Source organism: Accipiter gentilis, chromosome 2 (assembly GCF_929443795.1).
Source record: "Accipiter gentilis chromosome 2, bAccGen1.1, whole genome shotgun sequence".
In the NCBI taxonomy this organism is placed as follows: domain Eukaryota; kingdom Metazoa; phylum Chordata; class Aves; order Accipitriformes; family Accipitridae; genus Astur; species Astur gentilis.
In genome coordinates, this window is record NC_064881.1 from 37,202,851 (window position 1) to 37,222,341 (window position 19,491).

A 19,491-nucleotide genomic window follows, 5' to 3' on the forward strand; every position below is an offset into this window, starting at 1 on the left:
TGTTTTCATCGTTCGTATTAGTCTTTCATATGTTTGCGTGGTGGTCACCCTAGTGGTGGTCAGTCATATCAGTAATAGCAAATCTTCTTAAAAAAAGTAATTAAAGTAATTTTTTCATGAGTTTTCTTCCTGCAGTAATCAGTACAGACAGTGAAAAAGTGCAATTTGTCACACTTACCATGATAACTAAGTACAAAGAAGCCACTGGTAGTAAAGTCACTGTGGAACTTGATCAGAATCTGATTGGAAGTGCTATAGACGGATTCTAATGCAGTGTTGCCACTAAATTGTCCAATTTGAGGAGAAGTTTGGTCTGGTCCATCCCTAACGCAAACAGATACAAAAAGATTTTTTTTCTGAAAACAAATAATTTAATTTCTCCAACCAAATTTTAGTATAATGTAGTAAAATTTCTTTAGATTACTCTGAAAGGCATGAATCTCATAAAATCAGATAGGGCTGAAAGCCTTTTTAAATACTGTATGCAGATTGGAGTATAGCAGGTAGCAGATTCGAAGACAATAAAAATTTATTAGAGAGCAAGATGCTCCATTCAGCAACCTTTTGGAAGTAATATTCTTATTTTTAAATAATTGCAGCAAGCTCAAAAATATTGAATTTCTGATCTTACTTTATTTTCCTGCCACTAACTCTGCTCATATATACTTATCTATGCTTTCAGAAGTGGCTATCAGAAAATAAATAAACTTAATACTGCTCATCTTGCCCAGTTTTTTGACTTTGGTCATTTCTAGGAAAATTAAGAGATGAATACTATTTAATTTTTAAAAGACGAGTGAATACTGGCTTCATTAAAAATAAAACCAAAATGCTTATACTCCACTGAATACAAGATTTCACTTGAAAACTGCATGTGGGCATTTATAAATGTAGATTTTATTTATAATGATTATCTTAAGGATGCTACTTTTAGGAATTCTGTAATGTCAGAATTTTTTAACCTAGCTCCTCCCGTAATTAAATGTTATAATTTATAATTTATAGTAAATATGGACACTTAAGAATTCTTTTAAAGTTTGTTTTTATGAGTAGTTTAGAGTTTTCTGAATCAATCTTTTGCTGAGAGAGTTGTGCAATGCATTTTATATAAATGGTTATGTCTCTGGCACAGGTAAACATTCATATAAATGTTGGTAGTTTTAACCAAAACTAAGGATGACACACAGTTGATTGATTTCTTAAATCCTTGTTCACATAGATAGATTGATATTATTTTGTACTATTTATTATGATTTAGACAATACAGGTACTGCTGGTAAGGTCACTGCTACTTCATTTCAGTAGAAAAATTAAATCAAAGTTAGTATTAAACAATAGTGGAACTGTACGGAGGACAAAATCATAATGCGAGGGCATTACATTTTCCTACTCGCTTCCTTCCAGATCAGAATTATGAACATTAAAAGTTTAAATTTTCTAATTGTTATTGGCATAAGATATTTTAACTGAAAATAATTTCAAAATAAAATGATGAGTATTTTTTTTTTGAAAATTTTCCAGTAATACATTTCTCCAAATTCTTGCACATTGCCCCTTCCCACACCCTTCTGTTTTATTGGGGAAATAGTATGATTTGAAGAAGCATTTGAATTGTGAAGAATGTATTTTTTCCATTTGAAACAGCTATCAAAATTTCTGATCAGTTCCGTGAATAAATAATATCCCAAAAGTGGCATAAGCTATTATATAGCCATCAGCCATATAGCAATTATATAGCCATCACGTACATAATACAGTTTATACAGGTATATAAATCATACATAAGTAACAACATGCATGATATATACATTAATAGCATAATAGATGCTTTAATTTCAGAACATTCTCCTAAAAGTGTTGTTAATCTAAATAGGATACAAAACATCTAAAAACAATCAGCAAAGAACACATAATGAAATAAAACTGAGGTTTTACCTCTGTCATGGTATATACAATTACTTTTACTGTAAGAACCAAGTTTGTAACACAACCAGGAGTACAACTGAAAGCACATGAAATCACTTTGTAGAAAAGAAGAGCTGAACAGAAGAAGCACTAGAAATGGACAGTGGTGTTCTAGTTTGTGTAGGATGAAATAGAGAAAGGATGTCTGTATGCACACAAAGGTATAATTTAATTCAGGAAAGATTCTAAGTGTCAGCCTAAATTTGATACACAAAACAAGTGGTGAAGAGTTAAAGGGATTCAAAATTATCTGAGTTTTATCAGGGCAATAGTCTGCGTACATACTCTGATCAAATTTTGATTAGAGTTTAAGGCAAAGCAATCGAGTATCTGGGATGCAGGACAAGACAGTTTGTAAAACATAAGATGAAAAAAACCCAGAACCCACAGAAATGATCACAGAAGTGTACAGAGAACTGTTTAGGAAAGTAGGAATGAAATCCTGAGTTATATGAATTTACATGAATCCAAATCAGATCTCTGTGCAACAGAAAACATAAAATGAATAATTAATATTCCAAATTGCCTCTCATTATTTTGCACTACTCAGACTACAAGACTACTCTCTCAACATGTGGATTTTCAATCTGCAGATTCAATAATCAGTGGATTATTGTTTTAGGCAAGCTCCTAAAAGGTTTTAGCCACTATTGAAATGTCTAGGAGACTCCCCGGTAACAGTTTCAAGATTACTGCAGGAGCTGTTATACTTGGTTACAGCCTCCTGCCTTTACCAACTTCACAACTAAGCTTGGGGCTTCATCAAAATGGGGGCTTCATCATCTGAAAGATTCATGATAGACATGGATTCAGGTATATAGAGAATATAATTTGTTTACAGCTATTGTTAGTTCAACTCTTTTTGTCACAGCCAAATACAAATAGAGTCTCTCCTTTTATGCACTGTCAGTTTAAAAGAAGCCAGCCTGGAAGAAAGTGTCGCTGTAGTTTCTTGTATTAACACTCTAAACATTGTAATACACAACTGCAACTGCTTATTATCACTCCTTTCTTAAGAATTACTTCTCTTGGTTGTTGATAAGCTGTCATAGCCTACTTCTGAATGCTCTTCTTCATTGAGAAACTGAGGCACGCTATTATTGTCTTTGAATTCTTAAGACAAGGACTATGAAACTTCATGTCCAGTGCTATCTAGAGGGAATGATACATTGGAAAACACGGATTAGTGCAAATCACTCATTTCCCCTAGACAGAACATCAGTGTCAAGGGACAAATCACAAATACACTCTTTTTAATTTATACTTTGTTGCATTATTTCACATGAAGATTAAATAAATGCCAAAGGTGTTTTCTTACCAGACAGTTATGAAATCATATATTGGTTCTGTTTGGAGAACTGTGAAATTGATATAGATTCCATTCCCAGGTGGTACCCTTACAAGCCAGAAGCAGTCTTGAAAGTTTGGATACTCATCAGGGTATCCTGGAGAGTATATGGTGCCATTCATTGCAGTTATATTTCCTCCACAGAGGGCTATAAAAAAGACATTTGTTTTTAAAAGATATTAGAACCTTCTCACATTCTTGTCTAAACCATGTAAAAGCCATACTTTTGAACATGTTTGTTATACTATAACTAGATTATGTAAAACCATTGCTGTTTATAGAAAACAGATTTTACTGAGATATTTGCAGAGTCCAAAGTCTATTTTGATATTATTGGTCAAACCTAAAAGAAAAAAAAAAAATAATTCTAATGTCAGAAATGCTATCAGAACTTGAACTAAAGTAATATTTAGACATTGGATTAAATTATTTCCTGTATAATTGAAAACCACTTTGTTATGGCTTTGTGTAAGCACCAGCTACAAATTAGCAGTGAAACACATTAATTGCTTTCATTTATTGTCACAAGAAGGTATCCAAACAAAATTATCAGGTGAGAGAATAGATATGCTAAGTTGATGCAGGAAGTGTGTGGGAAAATTAGAGGGAAATTTGAAAATTAAAATATTGTGTGCAACAGTATGAATAGCAATTTTGCATTTCCTCAGATAAATTATGGTAGACAAAGTAAGAATCCTTCCTATAATTCTTGTTGAAGTGCACTAATTTTAGACATTATACAGTGCAAGACTGACCATACAGCTTTTGGACTTTCATAACTACTACTTTCAGGAAAACTAGTTGTCCAAACTGTACACTTTTCTCCACAGAGGTTCCAGATGCATGTTGAATATGACACCACCCTGTTATTACAGAAGGGAAATTATGTTATAGAAGCCTAGTTCTGGATAAGTAAGCAAAGCCTAAACCAGTATAATTTGCTTTATTTTGCACACATTCCCCTCCACCCCAAATGGACATGTAATGGCAACCCAGATTCCCTAAAATATGCTTAAGAACCAGAGGGCAGGTTGTTGGAAATATAGGTTTGACATATAGGAATTATGCATTGTTTGTATTTAGGTAAAGCATGTGTTATGGTTTATACATATACTTTGGTGAGGAGCTGTAGGGTAAGGAGTCTTTCATAGTCACACCTCATCCATTCAGACTCAACAGCTGGTATACTGCTTGTCTTCAGCTTTTAGCTTCAAAGTCTCAAGGGTTTTTGAACACTGCAGACAGAATTGATTTTGCAGCAGGGTCTTAGGGGAGTGAAGACATGGGCTGATGACTGTCAGGCAGTGAGATTTCTTGGAAAAGGAAAGGGAATCTATTCTGAAAGGATGAAAGTGAGTGACATGAGTTAAGAAGGGTCAGAGAGTATTAGATGGTGCTGAGCACAGGTTAGAGGGATTTTAGGTGCATGAGGATGCAAGGAGAAGAGAACAAAAATGTTTAAACAGGAACCCCGTTTAGTGATATTTGATTCAGACTGTCTGCTTCAAGAAGTCTGAGGCATTAACAAGCCTTAGTATATACTGCCTTACAATAAAGATATTAAAGCAAATACAAATTTAAAACATACCTACATTTCTGGCACTAGGCATATACAAAAAAGTCCACTTTATTTTAATGCTTTTGAACACAAGCACTTTATCTCAAATCAAACCAAGTGCAACTAGAAGATACCTAATTATCTTTTTCCTTCAACAATAAGGAAAAAAAAAACCCAAACCATCAGTAACATATAAAAATGTCAAAAACTCTTTACTAAACATACCACAGTAAATAATTGCACAAAACCCCCTGTAATTTAAGAAATTTCTCTGGGAGCTGAGTAATGTTGGCAGTAATCAAGCAGCACAGCACATGTTAGATCTCCATTATCAATTAGGTTGATTTTTTTTATCTGCATCTTTTCATACCACATGAAGTAGAAACAAAGAACTTCCAGCCACTGTCTGGAACTTCATCAAAAGTGATACTCAGAACAGCAACATACTCTGCACATCTTAGAATTTACTAATTAAATTTTTGGTTCCAATAAGGTAATTCAAAGAAACAGAATCACTCAATTCAGTAAATTATTTGTCTTGATTCTGGGATACAGAAAATACAGCTAGAACTAAGTAACAGGGAAAAGCTAAGCTGTTTAGCAGTTAAGACATGAACCATTACTATTCCTTCAGGATGCAGAAAATGGGGGTTGAAACTTAATTGTGATGAATTAACTTCTTCCCCTTTCAAAAGACAGTGTAGGTGTCATCCCTCTTTTATATGATAAGGCTTCTCCTTCTGAATTCAGTATCAGATACGTCTTAATTTAGCTACCATATCACCCAGAAATGCCAGTGGCTCACTGACTCCAGAAGGAATTCTGAGTAATGAGGCTTCTAATTTAAGTATCTAAATTTAGGTAGATGATTCCGAATATAATGCAAAAATCCAGAAAAGAAGGTGGCTCCCCCCCCCCCCCCCCAAGGCATTCCTCTTCAACTTGCTTGGTATTGAGGATCCCATTCTTAATGCCGAGCTTTTACCATTCAATATAGAGGGAAGTTAGGCATTTAACTCAGGTCCTGAATACCCCTCCTGAAACTGTGGAGGGTCTTCACGGCATATGAAAGTTGGCACTCAACACCTCGTACAGATCTCATCTTTGTGGAAAACCCGTGTCTAGACATATAGAGAACTTTACAGTCAATAACTTAATTGCTAACTGCATTTAGATCTTGCGGTCCCAGGAGTGTAGGTTTTGGGGATGACAGTTTTGAATATGAAGTATCTTCACTGTGTCTATGTTTTTGCAGGAATCTAACATTGCTGTCTGAATGTTGCCATAATTGTGACAAACCTGGAGGTTCCAAAAGAAAGTGATTATTTCATATGGAAGAAAATTCAGCCCTCAGTTCCACAAACAGATTTTGCGGTGCACAGATATTTCTCAAAGAAATTTCTGTGTTACCAAAACATCCATCTTTGTCTGTTTCAGAATCTGATAACACTGGACGACTGACCCTCTTTGGCCTGCTGCTTAGGTACAGGTTCCTTTCAGCATAGCTAGGGATAAGATAAACACCTCTACAGAAACTTCATATACATTCATTCTGTCTCCTTAAAATTTCAGCTATGTACAAGCCACAGTTCCTTGAATCTGCTTACCTTCTGCAAGCATATCAGTGTAAAAAAGTGTAAAAGGTTAAAAAATATAATTTTAAAAAATTTTCCATTCACAAAAAAATATTTGTAGCAAGGACTTCACACAGCATTGACCAGAGGACAACTGCAATTTATGCCACCTTTGACATCTCTTTCTAACTTATGAGACAGAACATAAGTGGCCAGAGTTGGGGAACTGAATTTTTTATTCTTTTTTCTTGATTAAGTGCAGAGCTTTTACTCTGTGGCACCACCTAGACTAAAAAGCAGCACAGGTCTCTACACTCCAGACCTTAAGCTTAACCTTCCAAAAATAAACTTATTAGCTCAGAGAAGTTTTCAGAGATTTCACATTTCCATGAAATGTTTCAGTATCTCTGCAAAAATATTCACGTGCAAAATTGAATACTTCCTCTGCAAAGACCACAAAATAAAAATAGAGGTCTCTATAAAGTGAAAAGCTGAAATGATTTCAGTTAATAGTCCTTAGGAAGTCTTACAAATAATGAAGGGTTCATGGGTCACTCAGAACATACCTTCACATCTGGGGAGAGGATGATTCCAGTTACGGCTGATGCCATGAAGACAAGTCAGAGCTGAATTTCCAATTAATGTGTAGCCAGGAAAACACTCAAATGAAATCGTTTGTCCCACAGTAAAGTCATTCCCGATAACAAAACCATTACGAAATGGTCGAGGGTCAGGACAGCTTTGTAACTGATATGCTGAAGTAAATAAATAATAATAATGGGGGGGGGGGGGGGAAGCAAAATATAAATTCCAATTAATTAAAAAATAAAAGCTTTTCATTAGAATAAAATTAAAAAATCATGGACATGCCATATGTCTTAAATTCAACCTCAGTGACAGTCAAAATCATTGGTCTTACACCAGGAGAATCACAGTGAAACATTCCCACGGCAATTCTGGAAATATGCATAAAAATTAGTTTCCAATTCCAAACCATAAGGAAAACATGATACTACAACCAAAGTTTAAACGATCTTATGTTCTTTACACATTGATAATGTGTCTGTGTGCGTGTGTAAACAAATACCCAACACCCTACCCTATAGGTTTTTAGAACAGGGTCCATGAAGGCAAAAAATGAGACTAGCCCCTTAATTTTATCTTGTAATTTTAGTAAGTACAGGAGTAGTGCACTAGAGAAGAGAGTAGAAAGGAATTTAGACTTTGTGTTTTCTCAGCTTAGATCTTCAAAAAGTTAGGCCACTTCCTGGCTCTTTAAGACTACAAATTGCTTCCAAGTGCACCCTGAGTACACCCTAATCAAAATAGATCCTAGCTGCTGACAATGAAAATTAAAAAGGCTGCAGAAGAGTATCTAAACTAAGCATGGGAAAAAACTAACAGTTACAGAAGACTGATGTGACACCATGACAGGGAGGAGGTTAACAGCCAATGCACCTCTAAAAAAAGTGCAGGAGAATGACAAACAGCAGAATTACAATAAATAGGAAAAGCAATAGGAAAAGCAAATCAGGTAGCCTACACCGCATGTTGAGCGATGCATACAGTATTAAGGAACAGAACAAGGGCCAAAATAAGAAGCCCTTTCACACCACTATAGGAGCCTAAAACACAGGAGGTAGGATCTAGAATGCTTAGACCAACCAACAGCCCTGAAGTGAAAGGCATGGCATAGAGCAGCAGGATGCAGTGCTGCTGCCAAATGACCACCTTTCCAAGACTGAGAGGGCAGAGACTTCCAGGTGGGAGAGCAGCATTGTTGTTTACAAATTATATTAAGAGTCATAGAAGAAAAATACTACCGGAAAAAAAGAAGCACTACAGAATACTCATAGATGGAAATTAAACCTCGAGAAATATAAGTAATACTGAGCTGCTTCTACAAACGTTTAAGCAGGACAATGATGGTGAACAGGAAGTCTTAAGTAAAATTAGAGAGCCTACAAATATACAACAGGTAGTAGTAACAGAGTACCCAAATATCCACCTTACCAGGATGACTTGAAGAAATAAAATTTTGAATGCAGGAAATAATTGTTCCCTAGAACAAGCAGTTGCAAAGCCCACAAGAAAATATGTTATTTAGATTTGAACAACCTTGGTACTCAAGCCTTAGTTCAAGAAGTGTTCATGGGAGAGCTGCTCAATAGTAGCAGTCATAATGTGATTTGATTGTACTAGGAGGGAGCAAGTAAAATAAATCCAGCACAGAGATATTCAATTTTCTAGAAAGCAAATTATACAAAAATGAGGTAATGCAGATTGGAATCTGCTAATTGACGCTACTTTAAAAGACCAGGTAAAATATGTTCTACACTTCAGAATAAAAAACCACTAAGGTGGTTCAGAAAAATGCCTGTGTGACTTAGTAGGAAAGTTAAAGAAGCTGCAATAGGGAAAAGACTGGCATTTAAATAATGGAAGTCTGCCTTTCCAAAAAATCATAAAACATAGCACGTCAAATTTAAATAGAAAATAAAGAGAGCAAAAATAATTTGAAAAATGTCTTGCAGAAGATGACTCAGCTGATCATAAAAAAAAATATTTGACAACATCAGAAGCAAGAAGTCAGCTAGGGAACTGGTGGGACAGTTCATGACAAATGAGAAAAAAGGGACTTTTATGGATTAGGATGCCATAAGAGAAAAACTCAATACATTCTTTGTATCTATCTTTACTGCTGAAGATGGTGTGGAGATTTTCAAACCAGATGCAGTGCTTGTATTATGCAGGTATAAGGCACTAGATTAACTTGAAGTAAATACAAAAGTACTACACTAAATAGGTAAGACAAAGGACCATGAGCAGATGGATTTCACCCAGAATAGCTGCTGAACCAAGATACGTATCATATCATTTCAAGATCTGATCTAGAGGAGTGGTGATTTCTCAATGTAATTCACATCTATCTTTAGAGGGACCTTGAAATTAAAAATCAGTGAGCCTGACTTCTATACATGGTAATATGATACAGCCTATAATAACGAATAACATTACTGACCACATGGCTAAACATGGCTTTTTGGGAAAAAGATTGGGGTTGATATGGACAGATGTTAACAAATATCATGAAGACAGTGGAAAGCCTGAATGCGAAAATGCCATCAAATCGCACAGTAATAGAATTAAGAGTCTGACAACAACTGTAGATGCTGGAAAACTACAAAAGAAACTAGCTAGGCTTCTGTGCTGCTAAGTAGCATTCCTTTTTGCCATTTGGAAATACCGTACTGAGCTAGATGGAGCTGTTTTCTGATCCAATAGGGGTGTCCTGGTTTCAGCTGGGATAGAGTTAATTGTCTTCCTAGTAGCTGGTACAGTGCTATGTTTTTGAGTTAGGGATAAGAAGAATGTTGATAACACACTGATGTCTTCAGTTGTTGCTACGTTAGCATTTAGACTAAGTCAAGGATTCTTCAGCTTCTCATGCCCAGCCAGCAAGAAAGCTGGAGGGGCACAAGAAGTTGGGAGGGGACACAGCCAGGGCACCTGACCCAAAGTGGCCAACAGGATATTCCATACCATGTGACATCATGCCCAGTATATAAACTGGGGTGGGGAGGAGGGAGGGGCGGGGATCGCCACTCGGGGACTAACTGGGCGTCAGTCGGCGAGTGGTGAGCAATTGCATTGTGCATCACTCGTATATTCTAATTCTTTAATTATTACTATTGTCATTTGATTAGTGTTATCATTATTAGTCTCTTATTTTCTGTTCTATTAAACTGATCTTATCTCAACCCACAAGTTTTACTTCTTTTCCCAATTTTCTCCCCCATCCCACTGGGTGGGGAGGGAAGCGAGTGAGCGGCTGCGTGGTGCTTAGTTGCTGACTGGGGTTAAACCATGACAAGGGGTTTTCTGTTTTTACATTCTTATTCTTAAGGAAGAGGAGAAATAAACCTGTCTATAATTTTACTTGGCTTTCTCAGAAGAATTAAAAGGTTCTGTAATGAACTATGAATATCAAAGATTTGATAGCAAACAAGTAAGATTTGAAAATAAGCCTCTCACATCTTTTCCAAGAAGATGTGAAACACTGACTTCTTATCACAGAACTGGGAACAAACTAGTCTTTTACTGCTCTCTTAGCAGTAGATTTTAAAGTTCCCTTACTCCTACAAATTGTATCATATTCCAAATAAGAAGTGAATAAAATCTTAGCATCCAATTTAAGTCATAAAATGACTTTTTCTTTAAAAGCTAACACTTTTTACAGTGGATCACTTCCAGAATGTTACATAGAGTTCAAGTCAACTTGGACTTGTTACCTTTGAAAGAATAATAGGAGACTGCTCTAAAGTAAAAACTCTTCAAATGATCCTTCAATGTTATCATGAAAACAGGTATATTTTAAAATATACATTTGACCTTTTATTGTGAACAGTGATGATGTAACCCCTTTTAAATGAATCTGCAATTATATCAATAGAATTATGATCTTGCAGTCTTCACCAGCTCAGCATGACCTACTTGGGTACAACAAAACAAGAACCTTCCAGCGCTATTGCCAACTAGGAAACAAAATCGATTTGGAGATTTCTGAGTTGGCATTATTCTGTACTAGCCTACATGGATCCAGTACTCTAAAACAATATTTAGTTCTTTCCCTTCCAGAACCCAAGACACAAAACTGAGATTCCCATATGCTTACAAAGATTAAACAATAGAGATGCTTACTTTGTAAAGCCAGGCAATGTAAATTAATATGCCAACCAAATTCAGATATGGGAAATTATCTGTTTGCCTACATTAGAACTGCTTTTTAAAGAGCATATGCAATTATTTTTCCTTTTTCATCTTAATTTTCTGCATTCTTCTGTTTGATCTTGATGCATAACACTTCGGTTTGCAACACACAAAATCTTTTATTTCATGTTTATCTTTTAGAAATGCCAAAAAAAGAAATAACCTTCAACAGCCACCCTGTTCTCACATAAGAACGTCAAAATCTCACCTTGATATACAATATGAAATCCTTGTTTGTTCTGTGAGTAATCACTGTGAAAGTATAAGCTGGTTTCATGAGTTGTGCTGAACAAAGAGGCTGGTAGCTGAGGGCCACTTAGTCTCCCAATAACAGTGCTAGTTTCTGTAGATCCACTCCTAACTTCTAAGTAATCATGTATGGTCTCCGTTGAGAAATTCACAAACTGCAAATGGACACCTGAAAAACATCATCAGTAAATAAAAGCCACTAGTATCAATACCAGGAGGGAGAATAAAGTATGTACATTTTACACTGTTAATATCAGAAAATAATGTAACTAGTGGAAATGCATGTGTTACACTCCTTGATACAGTCCATGGAATTCACTCTGAAGCATTCTTTCTCCTCATGCATTACTAATTCTGAGAGGCTGGCAAGCTAAGAAATGCTAACACTGAAATACTAACATGATCTAAGGCATTGAACTGTAGTGTATTTTATGCCGCTTTTTGGCAAAGTTTGTTGTTTGTGCATTTAGGGCAAATTTCCGTTCTGAACATTGAATTTATTCATTTTAGTTGAGGCTTTCCTGTTTTCAATTGCATAAAATAGTCTCTAGTTCTATTAAAAGAAAACATGCTTTTTGTGCCACACCTAAAAAAATCCAGTGACAGAATTCTACCCCAGAGATAGCTGCATTTCAGTTGTACATAAACTGATCTCTCAGCTTATATATATTAATTTATATATATAAAAAATCAGGAGGCACAGTAAAAATTGTGCACATAATATGGATCACATATATTGTAAGGGTATGTAGAAGGACCGTGTCTGGTCCTTTAAGGGTATCTGGTCAAGGACATTTTTCAACAAAGCAAGGTAAAATAAGAAAAGGAGGAAGCCATACACAAGAAAGAGGGACACAAACCTGAAGGAGGATGTGATGAAAAACAAACCTGGTCAATCACACTAACTGATGATGTCAAGTGAGAGTGTGAAAATATTTATTCCAGTGAGGTCATCTGATCAAGGACTTTATATATTGGGAAACCAGTGGAAAAGGGGAAAACCAGAAACCAAAATATACAAAGACACAGACCTGACAAAGCAAACGTGGAGCCAACGACAAGAAACAAACCTTGTCAGTCACACTAACTGATGGGCTGTCAAGAAACTACAGGCACAATTTCCAGGAAGACCAACCTGGACTTTGCAACTGATAAGATTGTAAACCAGGGGTATGTCATACTGGGAGGGGTGCAGGAATTGGTAGACTTGTACAAACTCCTGAGGGGACGCGCAGGGGAAAGGGGAGCAGGGAGGAACAAAGATGGAGGTAGACAGAAAAGGGCATGAAAGGGGTTGGTTGTGTGTAAAATGGGGTGGGTCAGTGCATTTTTCTGGCTAAGCCCTGCACCTGATCACCAGTCTGTCCTACCATCTCGTATCTTCTTATTAAATCTTTTCTTAACTATCTCTCTGTGTAATCTCACTCTCTATCCTGTGTGCATATGTGCTGCAAGGACTAAGTGCCAGCTGCCGGTGAGATCCATATCTGTAAGCAGAATTTGGTGCCAGCTGCTGGAGTCAGACCAGGGTTGTGGGTGCCCCTGGCACGTAGTGCTAGCTACTGGAGTGAGTGGGGGGGGGTCTCAGTGCCAGTTACTGGTGAGACCTCTGTGTGTGGGGGAGGGTGAAAATTGGTCCCAGCTACTGGAGTCAGAGCGGGGGTGTGGGCATCCTGCCGCCTGTGGTGTCAGCTACTGGGGCGAGTTAAAGGCCATAGCTCTCTGGATCTAGGGAGGGTCCTAGCGGGGTTCTGAGCAACCTGATGTAGTTGAAGGTGTCCCTGCTCATTGCAGGGGGGTTGGACTAGATGACCTTTAAAGGTCCCTTCCAACTCAAACTATTCTATGATTCTACAGACCTTGTGCCCACAATGTCAGCTAACGGGGGTACCAGTGTGCATGGACTGAGTGCCAGCTACTGGAGTCTGAGCTGGGGTGTTGGTGCCCCTGGCCTGAAGTGAGTGCAAGGGTCTTTAACTTCCAGCCACTGGGGCGGGAATGGTGTGCGTTCTCAAAACCAGTTACTGGGGAGACTAGTGTGAGTGAGGTGAGTAAGGACCTCAGTGGTGGCAGCTGGAGCGGGATGGTGGGTCACAGCCCATATGCCTGGTGCTGGCTCCTGGGAGGTCAAGTGTCTATATCTTCCCCAGTGCTGGTGTGGGTGCTCATGTGTCATCTGCTAAAAATCTTCAAACTGGACCAGCCAGTGAGTAGGGAACCTGTGAAGCAAGTAAGAGGGCCCGAAATCCAGACAGGGCTGCCGGGCAGACAATCAAGGGATCTGCAAACATGTGTGTGTGCTTGTGAACCTAGAGAGTGTTTTGTGTGTGCCTGCACTAGTGACCTTTCTCTGCCAGCCCAAGCAGAGGAGGAGACTTGGCTGCCTATGCTTGTGTTTTATTTGATTCCTGTATGCAGGTGCTGTTGAAGGCAGCACCTCCTGTTGGCAGTCTGAGTGACCATCCAGGCCAGTGTGTGTGTCTGTGCTCAGCTTCATTACTGTTTGAATCTGCAAATGGGAAAGTGGCAGCCATGTCCCTCAGCCTGGGCAGAGACCTTACGTCCCTGGGCACCAGGCTGGGCTCCAGTGCCTGGGCAGGAGGGTCCTGGGCTGGAGGAGGTGGCTGCACGCCTTACATCCCTTAACACACCTATTATTTTTGAGTAAAAAAAAAAGTAAATTCTATCATCTAGCCATCATTCATCAGTACCTCTCCCACTAAACATGCAGTTCATACGCACACTCCGTCATATGATGATCTTGCCAACAGAAATTTCTCATTATTTAATTCAGTAAGGAACAGGAAGGTAGCTAACTATCCATTAGAAAGTCCTCTCTCCTAACCAGATGATGTATTAGAACGATTATATGGCAGGACAAGAAGAAAATGCTCAGCAGCTGAGTGGTTATAGGAGTCTTTAAACATTTTCCTGTTCATACATACTTCTATATAAGTTAAAACAAAGTAGAATTTGTATTTTAACTGGAGTTAGTGCAACTATGGAATGATAATGGAGTATTTTCATTACGAAGATGATTGAGTCCCACCGGTGTTTCTGGCAAAGACAATCAACATGATTTCATACAAAATTGAAAGGAAAAGATACAATGTCAGATTAATTATTGAAAAGCCATGAATAATTTTGTAACTCCTAAACTGTAATAGCTAAATGGTGTTTGCCACTGTCTTTTAGAGCTTTCTCCCCAGATACCATCTAAAGTTTATGAATGGTTTTCTGAAGCATGTAACATTTCATACGCTACAGGAAAAAAGGTTGGTGCATAATTAAATTACTGTTACCTTGATAATTTCTGTCTCTCTTTACCTGAAGATAGTTTATATGTCAAAAGAGTTTCTGCTTTAAGTCTCATTCTTTGACTTTGCCAGCCTTCCAAATATTTCCTACACAGAGAATCCAGTTATATCCAAACTTTGCTCTTTCTCTATCCATGACATTTGTAGGCTTGGCCTTTTATTTGATTCTGTGAACCAAACACTTGTCCAAAGGTTAAGCTGTCATTAATAACTGCCAACTCATGCTGTCTAATTTTTTTCTGTTTTACCCACTTTGTTCGATACAAAACCAGCTCTAATATATTTTTGCCCATCATTCTGCTCTCTGTATTCTACTGCCTTTCACTATGAGTTCCTGAACCATATCAGTCTTTCAAAGCATTAATCCATTGCTCAGCCTGTAGCACCTGCATCTGTCTCAGACATCTGCTTGTTAGACTGGCTTTTTCTATGGCTTTTCGCAGTTTGGACATCCCTCTTGAATGTGTATTTCATATATTTATATAATATCTAACCGTTAATCTCATAAAGAATAGCAACAAACCATATAAAGCAACCTTGTAAGTTGATTGAAATTAACATTGTGTCATTGGTTTAGATTACACCATTAGCTAACATAAAGTGGAAAAGCTTATGATCTGTAAATTTTAATCAGGAAAAAATCTTGTTAGAAGCACTTAAACGAGTGAAAGCCCATAGGAAGTTCCCATGATGGCATTTCTGAGATTTTCTGTTTACTACTCAGAAGAGTTAGATGTATGTACCTCCACTGGACTAGAACCACAGCATCACTAAAACCAGTTTTAGCCATCACTTTTTCAATGTCATTTTTTTCATTTTTACAATGAACTTTTACTTTAATTTCCAATTAAATTTTAATCATGTCCTGTTTAGAAATGGTCGAAAATGTCGAGCACATTTCAATCTGTGCAATTTTAGTATAGAAAAGGGAGCATTTAGTTTTTCTGTACATGAACTGGAAAACTAGCAGGGATCTGCATGGGAACTGAAGATTCTAGACAGTATTATGACTCATGACAAAACATTAGAAGCTGTCATGTCAAGCTGTCTAAAATTCATGTAATGGCAGAATTAAAGTATCAATGCTACTTCTGTAAAATGCTTATACAGAAAAATAAATTATTGACTTGAATATTGTGACTTGAACAAAATGCAAACATAACAATTAGGTTCTATATGGAAATCCCTATCCTGACATAATGTACTTGCCACAGATAGAGTCTGTTAAGTCAATGTTACTGAATGTTTAATATTACTCAGTTTAAACAAACCATGCACAACTGGCTTTCATTTAAATGATAGGTGAACCAGGATCCTGAGACTTATAATCAAAAAGATCATAGAAGTGATTTTAAAAAGAGGAGAGAGTTACTGTGGAAGACCCAGAAATTCTGTATCATCAAGTAAAGTTGGCAGAAAATGGCAAGCATAAAATAGAAAACAGTGAGGCGTGTCTGAAAAAACAGCTTGCCATTCAACTAGTATATACAGAAAAAAAGTCCAAGCGCATGTGCTCCTACAAAAGTGCCACAAGTATAAAAAAATTAGATGGCACAACTGTATTGGCCAACTTTGAATAAAGATTTTGCAATGATAGATATATAAGATCCACCGAAAGTTGCTCAAGGGGTTAGCTAGTGTAACTGAAATAATGATATTACTTATGCAAAATCATAGTGAATGTGAGGAGTTCTGGTGACCAGAGAAAGTCTGAAGATATATCCACTTTTAAGACAAGAAAGAGGACCTGGGCAATGGCAGCTGCAGGTTCACTGCAGTCCATGGAAAGATTATGGAACTTGGCTAATTGGAGGCAATTTCCAAACACATAACACATAAAAAGGGACTCAGGAGTAGTCAACATGGATTTACTAACAGAAAATCAACACTGATCAAGCATTATTTCCTTCTATGATTAAACTGAAAAAGGCAGAACTGTGGATATAATGGACTCTCACTCTGCTATGACTTATGACTCAAGTCTTCTATAGTGTTCTCATCTGCAAGTTGAACATATATGAACTTGATAAATTGAGAGGAGGTAGGTTAAAAATTAATGGAACTTCAAGACTCCAAGAGTGATAATGAGTCATTCAACATCCACTTGCTAGCCACTAACAAGTACAATACTCCGTGGGTTGATATGGGAGCTTACACTATTCAATGTCTTTGTGAGACACCTGGATAAAGAGAAAGTATCTTTATCAGAAAATTGTAGTATATGTTAAATGAAAAACCAAGAACCTTGTAGCTTTTCTATTCTAGATCTTTCTTTAAGCTTTGATAACTTCTTTAAATGAATTATAATTCTTATTTTTTTGCCAGAATAAATATTCAAACTATTTTAAAATCTATGTTCAGTTTTTTGAATCCATAAAAAACCCCAACAAATTTAATCCATGAAAGAACACATACCAAAACCAATAGGCAGTTTTATTGTCCATGTGCAATCCAAACTGCTAGGGTAGTTGCCAGGAAACCCAGGGCTGAGGATCACGCCGCTGAAGTCTGACATGCCACCACCACATTGTGCTGAAAAAAACCGCAAAGACATTTTTCAGAGGAGAAGAATGAGCTAAAAAATTAATCCAGAGCATTGAACATCCTTCCAACATTAATAATGTAATAATTAGGTTTATGTTTCAAAAAATACACAAACTTTCCTTTACCACTAAATACCTTTAATAAAGTAATTTATAGATAGGTGCTTTAAACATATGTATCTACTCTGAATGGAGCAGTCTTTAATTTGGGGGACACATGCACCTGAAAAGAGAACAGATGTTTACTCCGCACTCTGTCTGTGTGAACCACCTTTGTGAACAGGCAAGTGGCACAAATCAGCTCATAGCAACATTGGCACAATTCCACGTTAGTTTGTAAAGGAGCATCTGAATAATATAACATAATAATCTATTTTTTAAAGATTCTGTACTCAAAGAATTTCAAGAGGTCTTTTTAAAACTGCATTTGTATCCTGCTGTTCTAAAAACAAGGTAAAATAAACAGATTTAGGAAATGTACACAAACACATATTTCCAGAATTTTAACTATATCTGTATTTGAACTTAATTTTAATTTTTTTCAGGCATGACATCAGCGAATAAAATAACTTACACTTCAATATTAGATTTGAAGATGTTAATTATGGTAAATAAAATTATGTTGAACAGTTTTGTCCAATTAACAGTTGCTACATCCTTTGAAAGACAATTAAAAATCATTACTTGCAAAAAAGAAGGGAAAAAAAGGAAAATACCCCCCCCCCCTAAAATTTCAGCACAGCATCTTTGCCTCCAGATTTTACCATACAGCAGTGCAATTATCGTATCAGACTTCCTATACATATGTTAATGCATAATGATGGAAACTGAAGACTAACTCCTGAAAAAATTCTTACAGCTATCTGCATCTTGTTGAATATTTATAAAATCTAAGCTGAGGGAGCTCAGTACCTCACAGGAGGTTTTTAACACCTGACAGGATTAGGAACAGGATTATGTGAATCAGCTCAAGAGGATATATAATCTGTCTTGAAGAAAAGCCAAGTATAAAATCTTTAATGAGATCTGCAGTATCCTACTTTCCATACATTCAAGATTACAAATACAGATAATTTTTACTGTTAGGGAACCCAAACAAAAAGGCATTTTTATTCGGTGAAAGAGAATGCAAATAGAAGGAGTTTTACATCCCTCACATTTATTCACCATATAAAGAGAATATATTTAAATGCACTTCAGATGTTTCATTTGGGCCTCTGGCAGGATTCCAGTGCTTCTTCCAATAATATTAATATGATCATGTATATAATTTAATTTGAAAAAATAATGCATCTTCTTAAATTGGGGAGACATGCCTTATGTTGAACTTATTAAAGATGAAAATGTAATGCTATTTCTATTTAGCATTTTCTATAATAATCATCACTCTGCTGTGGAAATGATTCATAAATAACTATGTTTGCAAGGGTCTCTGGAGGTCTCATCACTGATAGCGAATAGATGATAGATTCTGACTAGAACATATTTCATCCTTTCTTCTGTTGATTGGACATTTCAGAAAAGCTTGGCCAAAAAAAGTGCCAAGTATACTTTGAAAATCTTCAGCTTCATTTGACCATTTTCACTTTTAATTAAGTTCTTCTAGTTCTCCCTGTTGTTTCACCTATATGTAGCTCTTATTTTTGAGTTCTCTGGCTTTCTCATTCTGGAACATACCTAAACATATTGGAATCGGATAATTCCATCTTCTTACTGGTCCAGGCATACAGGTGATATGTGAATGTCCCTAAAATGACACAATATTTGCTAATTAATATAATGAAAAATATACAATATATGGCACATCATTAGTATCTCAACAAAAATAATTTATAATGTAAAACATCATCAAAATATATAAAACCAACAAGGTATAACATTTATATTGTACACTGTGAATTGTATCATACCTTCCATATGAGAAGACTGTAATCTTAACTATGTGACTGTTAGCCCACTTGAGAATTGTGTCTATGCCCTTAATGTTATTTCTAACAGTATAACAGTATCCAGCTGAATTCTATAATACCAGCTTTAGTATAAACCAAGGGTCTAGAAACGAAAGGTCTAATTGAGGCAATATTTACATAGTATTGATTTGCATCATTTGTGGAACGTGATAAAAAGATACAAACCACACACATTATACAGTACTGACTTTACATCT

At 36.5% G+C, this 19,491-nt stretch overlaps 1 protein-coding gene across 3 annotated transcripts in view; it reads right to left on the bottom strand.

The window, feature by feature from the left end:
- Nucleotides 1-19,491, bottom strand: part of CSMD3 (CUB and Sushi multiple domains 3) — a 767,893-nt gene that overhangs the window by 107,628 nt on the left and 640,774 nt on the right. For all 3 annotated transcript variants that reach the window (XM_049824473.1, XM_049824463.1, XM_049824457.1), the window contains 6 exons: nt 19,002-19,071; nt 17,197-17,313; nt 11,424-11,633; nt 7,012-7,200; nt 3,284-3,461; nt 179-324 (listed from right to left, as the gene is read on the bottom strand). In XM_049824473.1, the coding sequence (XP_049680430.1) occupies nt 179-324; nt 3,284-3,461; nt 7,012-7,200; nt 11,424-11,633; nt 17,197-17,313; nt 19,002-19,071 (910 nt within the window). The remainder of the gene's footprint in view (nt 1-178; nt 325-3,283; nt 3,462-7,011; nt 7,201-11,423; nt 11,634-17,196; nt 17,314-19,001; nt 19,072-19,491) is intronic.